At 36.7% G+C, this 11,229-nt stretch overlaps 1 protein-coding gene across 1 annotated transcript in view; it reads right to left on the minus strand.

The window, feature by feature from the left end:
- The window catches only part of CNOT1 (CCR4-NOT transcription complex subunit 1), a 71,691-nt gene that overhangs the window by 24,540 nt on the left and 35,922 nt on the right, over positions 1 to 11,229 (minus strand). Inside the window, exons 17-25 of the mRNA XM_015558826.1 lie at positions 11,121 to 11,133; positions 10,039 to 10,240; positions 8,644 to 8,790; positions 7,209 to 7,333; positions 6,684 to 6,970; positions 5,759 to 5,837; positions 3,166 to 3,396; positions 2,723 to 2,863; positions 1,637 to 1,816 (exon numbers count right to left, since the gene is read on the minus strand). Coding sequence (XP_015414312.1) covers positions 1,637 to 1,816; positions 2,723 to 2,863; positions 3,166 to 3,396; positions 5,759 to 5,837; positions 6,684 to 6,970; positions 7,209 to 7,333; positions 8,644 to 8,790; positions 10,039 to 10,240; positions 11,121 to 11,133 — 1,405 coding nt within the window. The remainder of the gene's footprint in view (positions 1 to 1,636; positions 1,817 to 2,722; positions 2,864 to 3,165; positions 3,397 to 5,758; positions 5,838 to 6,683; positions 6,971 to 7,208; positions 7,334 to 8,643; positions 8,791 to 10,038; positions 10,241 to 11,120; positions 11,134 to 11,229) is intronic.

An 11,229-nucleotide genomic window follows, 5' to 3' on the forward strand; every position in this document is an offset into this window, starting at 1 on the left:
AATTAAGAAAGATATGAAAATGAGCTTATGGGGGAAAAAAAAAAAACTCAAATAAATGTTTGAGAATTCCATTATTCTATCTTAAAAACAAGCCATCAATCATGGACATAGTATGGTGATGGGGGGAGGAGGGGTTTGAAGAGGGCATAGAGGAGATAAATGGTGATGGCGAAAAAATAATAATAAAAAACCTCAAGTCACCAATTATGAGACCATGCCCCCAAAGTAGATCTACTTCATACTATCATAGCACTATTTTGTTGTGTTCAGTGTCCTTTTTACCTTTTCATGCCTTTCTTTACATTTTATTTTTAATAGGTAATAAAACTATATCACACAAAATACAAGTATACACAAGGTTAAAAGTGTGATGTATGCTCCCACAGAAAAGTATTTTAAAACTCTAAAAATGTTAGGTAGCCTGAAGCAGAGATCCAACTGCAATTCAAATGAACACTCTAAAAAAAAAAAAAAAAGATGACGGTCCATGCTTTTAAGTCCTTCAAGATGACAGACATATGGAGAAATGTGACCAAGATCACAATCTCTATTGCAAATTGTAGCATTTTCCAGATTGCTGTACATCTCTGGAAACAAGATAACTTTCTAAAATACAGTATAATATGGCATATACACTTCTTGGCAAATTTCTAGAAAACTCAAATCCATTCCACTGATTTTCTAGCTCTTTTTCTCATAAGGGGGACAGAACCATCACATAAATTAAAATTTATAATTTAAAATTCTGTTTGAAAGTATCCTGAGATTTTGCTTTCAAGTGTGTGGAAGTTTTCATATATCCCAACCATTCTTACTATCAGATAATAAAGGCTAAATATAGTTATGTTCCTTAACTCCATCCAGCAACAGCAGAATGGCATAATGTCAGCTGTGCAACAGAAAAGAGCCAGGAATTCTTTTGCACTACAGCGTAACCTAGAATGGGGAGAATTCCCATACACAGGTTTAAATATAGTGCCGGCTCCTCAGCTAATGTCCCAAGTTATTCAACAAAGGATGATCATAGATGTATGCTGGTTCATGCTGTGTATTCGAAAAGTTATTCCCCCTAAGAAGTAAAATACTTGAATTTTATGGAATAAGCATTTACTTCAGAAGAGCTTGACCTTAAAATAAACTGCTGAGAATCCTAAACAGCAAATAGTGCACAAACAGGTGTAGAGTTGAGAGATATCTGGCACTTAAGACATAAAGAAAAACATTCACTGCAACACTGTTTGTGTGATAGTGAAAGTTAACAACCTAAATAACCATATACCCATACAATGAATTTCTATTACGACTATTAAAAAACAAAACAAAGGGACTACAGCTAAGAGCATATTGTAAATATGGGGGTTTGGGGGAGCAAGTTAAAAACATTCAGAGGATAAAGAAAAACATGAATAACGAAAACAAACTCAGAATAGTAGTTACTTTCGAAGTACACAGAGTGTGTCTGTAACACTAAATTCTTCATTAAATTTAGTTCTATATTTGAAGCAAATGCTAGAGCAAATTTCATAGACATGTATAAAAATAGCAACACCCCCCCTCCGCCCCCTCCAAATTCTGCCTGTACAATCAATTATTTCCATAATCAAAACAGAAAAAGAACAGAAGTACAAGAACTTACTTTGATGTTTCTGTAGGTCTCAGTTAGAACCATCTTATTAAATTCAGGATTCTTCAGTGTGTCAAGGAAGTTTGAATACAGGCTGTGAAAGTTTGGCTCAATACTGACTCTCTTCATAACCAGGTATTGTGAAACCCAAGGCATGAATTCTTCCTTCACTGTTTCCTTTAGTTCTTCAACCTAGCCAACGAATGACACAGAAAATATATAATTAACAGATGATAAAATACGGTTATGTGTTTTGTTTCTGAGAATAGTACTATAGCATATGGCTCCTTGCAAAATTATGTGCTAAATCAAATCACTATGCTACATCTCTCCCCCACATCAGACAGATGCTATGATGTACAGTGTGTTCAATTCCATAAACTGTGGGTGATTAGGACAAACATCTATGGTAGCTTTCAACTTCAAATTATAAAACATGTAGTCCCTCATCCACATCTTACCCAACTCTCCATTTGACCAAGAGGATAAATTACTAATCTACAACCTGCCATTAAAAGACCTAACACCAGAACTATGTTTTCCTATATTTCCATCTCCAGGTATCATCTGTGAAATCTGATACTTTTCCAAAAAGGTATGGTGGGATTTTAAAAGATAGTACTTGCATATATCACAAACCCACTTGTTTAGTCTAATCCTACTGGCTAAAAGAGGCATTTCTAAGTATTGTCTTAGCATATAATCCTGTAAGGGAAGCATCATTCCTTATGCTTTTCACAAGGGCTACCTGTTATTAGAGTCCTAATAAATGCTCTGAATAGTCTCTGGGAGGGACATGAGTTGTGACTAGAAGTACAAAAAAACCTTCCACCATCATGAGATCATGAAGTTTATTTTTAAATGCCTGTAACTCACTGCAAAAAAATACATTTAAAACTAGTTCTCTTTAACGTTTACAAAACCACAAACACTAGTTATGTACCCACCTTCCCTTTGTTTTGATTCTATTACCTCTACCTTTAAAGTTAAGTGAATATTAAAAGAAGGATGCAGAGTGTGACATATAAATCGCTAACCCATTAGGGATACCAATAGAGAGCATCTGCAGTGATATGTAAACTATTACATCATGCTCACCTTTTGTGTCATATTCGACTGTGAGAGATTGTTGAAGATAAAAGCAATTTTCTCTTGGACATTTTCGGGGGGCTCTACAATTCTTTCAGTTTGATCTGTGGCCACAAGCAATGTATCTATATTTGTAGTATTAATAGAAGGCTAAAGAAATAAAGTACATAAACAGATTAAAATGCTTAGTTGACAAATCCCAGGAAAAAAATGTACACAAATTCCTTTAGTATAAAAAGTACAGATGTATATGATTGTGCACTGAAGTTGGCAAGAATATATATCAAATTATTGATAGTGGCTGCCTCTGGAAAATCTGGGGGAGATACAAAGGGAGAAATGCTGGTCTTCACCTTTTTTGTAGGCATGTGTTTATAATATTAAAATACATGCTCACTAATGTGTATATTACAACATAAATCTTGGAAGAGAAAAAAGATAGACCTACTTACTGGCACATCTTTCTTAAAGCTGACTCCAGTAGGCCTGGTGACTGTAACCGTTTTTGCAACAGTAGTGGTTGTTGAGGTGGTTACCATAGTGCTAACCTGCCCAGCAAGAGGTGCTTTTGTGGGAACCTGGGCCTGAGCCTGGGCCTGAGCCAGTGCAATACTTCCAGGCGTTGTGATAGAGCCCTGCATTTTCACAGGAGGATCTCTCGATTGCTGTCCATACTCGATATACTATACGGGTAGAGAGAGGAAAACACATGAAAAGAGTTCTCAAAAGAAATTTTTTTTAAATTACACTCCCCTTATTTCTGAGAGACTAGAAGTCATTAGAGTACTCTTTTGGTTCATCTATCCCCCTTACTCCTTGAACCATAGTCCCAAATATATATACACTTATGTGTATATACCAGACTCTATGGGTAAAATATTTATAAAATAATTAGCCCAGCAAAATAAAGAAGGCAGCCACAGCACCTGCATATGAATTTCTTTAAATCCCTTTAACATTTACTTATATTTATATAACAGACTGATCTTTTTATTGGATGCTGGTGAGAAACCTAAGGCCTAAAATACACACTACAATGTGAGTTACCATTCTGTAAGCTATAACTACAAAACAAAAACACACTACATACTGCCAAGCTGACTAGAGAGTAAGCAATGATACTGGATGGATGTCCTAGGACTGGTTTGGTGGTTCCCTGCTCCCCTTCATTTAGAGGGCTGACATAGGGAGGACTGACATAGGGTTCTTGATACTATTTCCAACAGTCTATTTCTAACAAAACCAAAACTACTATCCACATATTTGAAAAGTACAGAAATACGAACAATGACCTCTCCCCCTCCTCTGGCTCTCTTGCTATGGTGGGTACCAGAAACCACTGTTCTGTGTGATCACTTCCATGCCACCTCTCTTGAGCGCCAGTCTTCCAAGATCCATATTCCTGCCTCTTAATTCCAAACACATTTGATTGCGGTAATCCTCTGACCTCACATCCTTGCTTTTCAAAACTCTGTTGTCCTCTACATTTTTCAGTACTACAGTTTTGGCATTCATCCCAATCTCCTGTGAATGAATACACTCCTGCCTCCCTCTCTCCATGGATCTCCTAGGTTAAGCCATCACAATAATCCTGCCCTCCTACAAACAAACCCATTGGGATGAGTTTGGCAGATGGGACTAGACTACTAGATTAAATTATAATCCTATATATTAAAAGCCTAATATGCAAATCAACTGAACCACAGAACAACCAGTTGCTATGACGCGCACTGACCACTAGGGGGCAGACACTCAACACAGGAGCTGCCCCCAGCCCGCAGGCCCCAGGCCAGCCAAGGTGGGTGCCAGCGGGGGCCTCCCAATCGCCCCGCTGGTCGCCCCACAGATCGGCCCTGATCGCCGGCCAGACCTAGGGACCCTACCCAGGCACGAATTTCGTGCATTGGGTCTCTAGTATAGAAATAATAGTAGGTTCAAATTCTGATCTGATTCCTTAAAATATAATCTTATAAAGCCATTTACCTGCTTTGTGTAAAATAACATTAATCAACTTTCTTGTGCTCTGTAAGTTGAATTTGACGAAAGGCAAGACAACTAAAAATCAATCACTGAAACAGTGGTTTAGAAATTTCAAGAAGAGTCACATAAGATGACTTAAAATGTATATTCTTTGTCAGTGGTTCTCGACCTTCCTAATGCCGCGACCCTTTCATACAGTTTCTCATGTTGTGGTGACCCCCAACCATAAAATTATTTTCGTTGCTACTTCATAACTGTAATTTTGCTACTGTTATGAATCGTCATGTAAATATCTGATGTGTTATATGTGTTTTCCGATGGTCGCGGCCCACAGGTTGAGAACCGCTGCTAGGTCCTTTTCCTCAGGGACTGCCTCCTTTTTAAGTACCTCAAAGGAATCAAAGCAGGTGGTAAGAAGGCTGTATTTTGAAGAAACACTGGTTTAAGTCCTACATGAAACAGCTTTGAATCATACTTAAATCAGATAAACAACTTTTCATATTTTTATCCAAGATTACAATTCCAAATCCTTTTTAAAACCCAACAAAGTTTCTCTTCGTAATCTAGTAGCCGAAACCGGTTTGGCTCAGTGGATAGAGCGTCGGCCTGCGGACTGAAGGGCCCCAGGTTCGATTCCGGTCAAGGGCATGTGCCTGGGTTGCGGGTACATCCCCAGTGGGAGGTATGCAGGAGGCAGCTGATCGATGTTTCTTTCTCATCGATGTTTCTGGCTCTCTATCTCTCTCCCTTCCTCTCTGTAAAAAAATCAATAAAATATATTTAAAAGAAAAATAGTATAAGTTGTCTATTCTTCGAAGAATTATCAGGCTAACAGACTGGTAAAAGCCTTTTATTAAATCAAGCAAAACCACTGCTTAGAAAAGATCAAGAATGCAATTTTTTCACAATCTACTATTAAGCTGCAACATAAGCAACAAATAATACGTATACCTATAGTATGCAGCTCCTTAAGAAATCTTAATGCCATTTCCAACATCCAAAATCAAACTAAAATATGCAAACCCTCCAACTACTAGAAAGGTTTCAAGTATGGAAGATGCTTACCTCCTGTAAATGATGTGGAAATTGCATAAAGTGACTGATAGAAGCCAAGTGCTGACAATACTGGGGATAGTCCTTCAATCTGCCAACAAAAACATTTATTCACTATTTCATGTAAGAACAGAGGCAGCACAATTAACAAAAACTTTCTTCCCAATGCTAATCTAGGCCATTTCTCCCATTCTGCCTGTGAACAACCTTACTTGAAGAGAATGCCAAAGGGAAGAATACAGAAGGGGGAAAATATTTATAAACTTCACCTCCTTTTACATCAGAGAACTATGTGTTTTAAAAGGTCATATTTTACTTAAAATTGATTACAATAAGCCACTAAAACTACTATGTGGAAACAACCTCAAAGTTCATTAACAGGTGAACAAAAACCAATTTGTAGTTGATCCATACAACAGGATAGTAGTTAGCAACAAAAGAAACCCTACTGAAGCATGCAGAAACATGGATGAATTTCAAAAGTACCATGCTAAACGCAAGAAGTCAGGCTCATACACATTGTGCTTGGTTCAATTCAAATAACAATCTGAAAAAACTAGACCAAATCAGTGGACTACAATGGGAAAACAAGAGAACTTCTTAGGGATGATGGATACATTCAGTATCTTGATTGTGATAGTTACACAATTATAGAAATTTGTCAAAATTCAAAGAACTGTGCGCCTAAAATGGTGACTTTCACTGTGCAAAAACTATACCTCAATAAATAATCTCCCCCTGCAATTTCATTTTATACTGTTCTTACCACTTATTTGATAGGTGTAATTAATTGTTTTCACTTCTTCCTCATCTGCATCACAGTCATTAAGATTAGTTAACATGTGTATAATAATGGGACTTGGCAAGAATTAGTTGATAAATGATAGTTATTATTTCTCCTATATTTAAAAGTTTCATAAGAAACCTATCCACTTACCTATTTTTAAATCTATCTAGTGCAGCAATCCCAAAATAATACATTTTGGATCCAAAAGGCTTGCGTAAGGCTTCAAGAACATATCGCAGGGCCAGGCCTAGTGCCATATAAGTGACCAGTCCTTTTTCAATTATCCCACCAAACAGGCAGGCTGTTATATGTAACTCTTTATCAGGGTACTGGGGGAAAAAACGATATTCTTCAAACAAGTTCCTTAGCATACAATTAAATACTTCTCGTTCCCTCTTTATGGTAGAGTCTTTAAACCTCTGTAGCATTTCTAATACCTGGAAAAGGCAAGACAAAACAATACACACATAAAGGAAACTATTATTAAGAGCCTCCCTAAAACACCGTTAATAGATTAAGCATAATTATTTCACAATAAACTGAGCTTAAGATAAAGGCTAAGATTTTAAATGATGCACAGACATAACACACTTTGGGCTGGATTTCTAAAAGCTTTGCAAGGGGCATTTAAGATTTACCTAGACCATAAAGATTTTCATCATCCTAGACACTCACCTCATCAACAGACATGGTTGGATGTGGTGGGTGATTATATATTCTCTGGAAATAGCTGTTTGCTTCATCATCTATCTCTTTACTAAAGTGCTGATTTGCCTCTGGCCACACCTGAGACAAGTCCGCTGTTAGAAACAGAAAAGCAACTAGTGGGCATTTAGGCTCTCACTTCACTCCCCCATAACACACATATAGAGCCAGAGAGACCAATATAGTTTTAATTTTAAGGGGAAAAATAAACTGAATAAAGTTTTAAGCGGTCAAGTTTTAATACTCAGCTGCTCTAGGTACACATAAAGGATTTTAACAAAACTGCCTTACAACTATGGTTCTAAATATTTTCTTGATCAGGACTTTAATTACACCATGAAGGACCACTAAGTTCAAATTCACAATGAATTTACCCTTAATACAACCTCACTCAAGGTTAACAAGTCTGAACTACTTCATAATAAAAATCATATTTAACATATTAAGAATACCAATGCATGTGCATGACATACTGATATAAACACAAAGCATGCTACAAAACATTAACATTCAAACAATCCTTTCACACTAAAATACTGTCAAATTTTACCTAGTGAAAACTTAGTCCCAACCACAAAAAGAATATTAAGTCAATAATACCTATGTATTTACAAAGAGGACTTCTCTGACTTTGGGATAACTAAGGAGGCGAAACTTTTTTTACATCATGTATATTATACGGCAATATTTATTTTATTAAATATAATAAGGTTATATACATGTCATAAAGTGATAACCTTAAAATAAATTAAAATAATTATTTTATGAACTGCCAAGCTAAAATAGAAATAAAACCTCCTGGCTGCTTTTGATTAGTTAAAAAAACACCACCACCTTGCCCAGCCAGTGTGACTCAGTGGTTGACTATCAATCCATGAACCAGGAGGTCATGGTTTGATTTCCGGTCAGGGCACATGCCTGCATGCAGGCTCAATCCCCAGTAGGGTTGTGCAGGAGGCAGCCAATCAATCTCTTTCATCCTTGATGTTTCTATGTCTCTCTCCCTCTCCCTTCCTCTCTGTGAAATCAATAAAACAAACAACCAAAAAAAAAAAAAAAAAAAACCACACCAAAAAAACTTAGGATAAGTATATTAGTCAAATCTAAGTATAAGATTTTACTTTTCTCTTTATTATTCATCATACTTTAAGGATAATACCCCTAAGGAGGCGAACCCTCACTCTGTCTGACAATCCAGATCAAAGGTAGAATGATACATCAAATTTTCATTTTAGTAACTCAAATTCGTGAATCTGCTCCTCCTGATCTAAGAAGGACACAACACACGGCTCTAAGTATCTGAAGTCAATATTCTGTCCATAGAACTACAGACAACAGATTGGACATACGGTAAAAGTTTGTTCCTCAGTCACACTTCACAATCACAGACAACACTACCACTTACAAGGTTTCATCTTACTCTGCTGGAATGTAGGCTGGTTCAGTCCAGAGGTGCCCAGTTTCCTCTGTACAAAAGGGTCGTTATTCACTGCAGGGAGTCCAAGCGCCCCAGTTCCTATACCAGTCAGGCTGCCTGTGCCAAGACCACCTACTAGAAAGAACGAAGCAGCCAGAAGTCTTATCATTACTCATGTTCTTGACTTTACTTACATCAAAGATGTAAGTTCTTATTTAAAAAACAAGGTCTTTGTTAATTATCTTATAATGTCTACTTAATTTTGTAGAGAATCCAAACTAGTTAAAGTAGACAAAAACAGACTGCCAAAATTTAGTTAGCATTTAGAATTATTCGTTTCTTTATATTCTTGGTAACATATTAAAATGCAAAAATTTAACTATATGCTCTCATATGTGATATGAGATATAAGGTAGCCAAAATAAGAACTGACTTACTTTCCTCAATGATTACAACTGAAGAATTTCATGCTAAGTTAGCATACATCAGGACTTTTTTATTTCCCACAACTCTAGCAAACAAAATTATTCTAATAACTAGGACTTTGCTAAGGCCTTACTAAATAGAGTAAATTTGCTTTAAATGAAAGAACAATCAGGGCTAGAACCATATAGCAGCAGTGTTAACTAGGTTACAATCATTACATTTCAGTCCTTAGGTTTTAATACTCTAAACTTATAGTCTGAAAGATAAAAGGTGAAGACAGCTGAAAAGAAACAAGTGGGTCCAAGAAGGGGAAAAAATGTAACATTTACTTCAATATAAAGTTAAAAGACTAAGAATTTTAAAAGCTTGGAAAAGTTGTAGAATCTATAATAATAAAAGCATAATATGCTAATTAGACCAGAAGTCCTTCCACACAACCTCCCGGAGGAAGTTGGTCCCAGGTGCCAGAGGGAAGCCAGTGCTGGCACCGGGGGGAAGGCGGCCAACTCTTGCACGAATTTCATGCATCGGGCCTCTAGTTTACTATAATTTCCAAGGTAGGTTAAGTAAAAGAAAGCAGAACATACACCTGAGTCTGATGTGTGAAATATTTTCTACCTTGATTAAACCAACCTTGTGTAATTCATAAAGCTGTGAGTTCTTGATCTAAGCCTAAGTCCTTTAAAATGTGTCCTATAAACATTTGTCACTATTTATACTATCATTTGGTAATACAGAATCCTCACTGAATTCAACTAACTTTACAACTAAAATATATTAACTGCAATTCAAATGCATATTATAATAGTATAATGTTTTCCTCTTCCCAACTATGGATGTTGAAGCCAACTTTTATAATTCAAGCGGTTTTCCTTATCACAAGTCACTCCAAACCCTTACCACAAACTAACACACAGTGAATACTATAGATAACTTGCGTCCTCACCCACCCCTTACCTGGAAGCTGTGATGAAAGTCCTCCGATACCACTGAATGCAGTTGTTTGATTTGGAGTAGAAAGGGGTGGAAATGCTTTCGCTGGTGACTGAGGGGTACTGAATGCAGAACCCAAATTTGGAGGAAAACCCTGCATACTCTGGGTGTGAGGGGCAGCTGAACCACCTATACTAAGAGATGCCATTCCAGCAAGAGGGTCAATCTAAAGAAAAACATTATAAAAATGTATTAAACATACCTCAAGCAATGATAAATATACGACACAAGTAAAGCAATCTTTAGCAACAGCTCTTTGTATGCTTAATAAGTAAACCACAAAACTCGACACAATTGTGATGATACTTGAATCCCAAAAATCAAGTCAAGTATGCCCGTCTTTTTTCTTACTATTAGAGATGGAATATTGTAAAAGAGTAAGCCCCGCCACAGTACCAAAGCCATAATATGAGGGCTACAAAAGTTCAAAACCTTTAAGATGATCTGCCCTGTGGTTGTAACACTAAGTAAGCATTTAGTAGTGACACAGGACAGTTATTACATTAGGTCCTTACAATTTCCAATAAGCCCCTTTAAAACAAAAAGAATTTCTCTGGCATATTTAACTTGCAACACAATAAAAGCATTAGAAAGCAGAAATCATCCAGTCAAAACAAGCAAATCTAGTCAAAATTTGAAGATCTTGGGGGTTGGAGAAGATTAGCTTTAGTTTAATTTTAAAACACAAACAAAACAACAAAAACAAGGTATGCTATTCACCAATCTTTTAAACAATATTTTATAGCTGCACTTCCAAGCTTCTGAGTTTGTGGCATTATTTCAGATCTTCATGACTACAGAAAATGATACACCAAATGCCTTTCAGAAAATGGCCACTGAAGAATCACTGTATGTTCTTCCTTTTCTTAAACCCCAATCTGCCATTCAATGCAGCTGAAAACAGAAGTGGAATGTGTTGCTCCCAGAGAGAAGGGGGTGGTTGGTGTCAGGGAGTAACTTAAATGTACCTTGTTTTTAAAAGAGCAGTTCAGTTGAGAGCTGAAGAGCCCCAGTTATAACAAGTCCTTATGCTCTAGCACTGTTGCTTGGCCCGAGAAGCTACAAACAAGACACATCAGGTTCAAAGGCAGTGCTTATTTCTCAAGTCTAAGTTATTCTTATTTTAAAAAGAAGCCCTTATTATTTACCTACGTA

This window comes from Myotis davidii, unplaced genomic scaffold (assembly GCF_000327345.1).
Source record: "Myotis davidii unplaced genomic scaffold, ASM32734v1 scaffold590, whole genome shotgun sequence".
In the NCBI taxonomy this organism is placed as follows: domain Eukaryota; kingdom Metazoa; phylum Chordata; class Mammalia; order Chiroptera; family Vespertilionidae; genus Myotis; species Myotis davidii.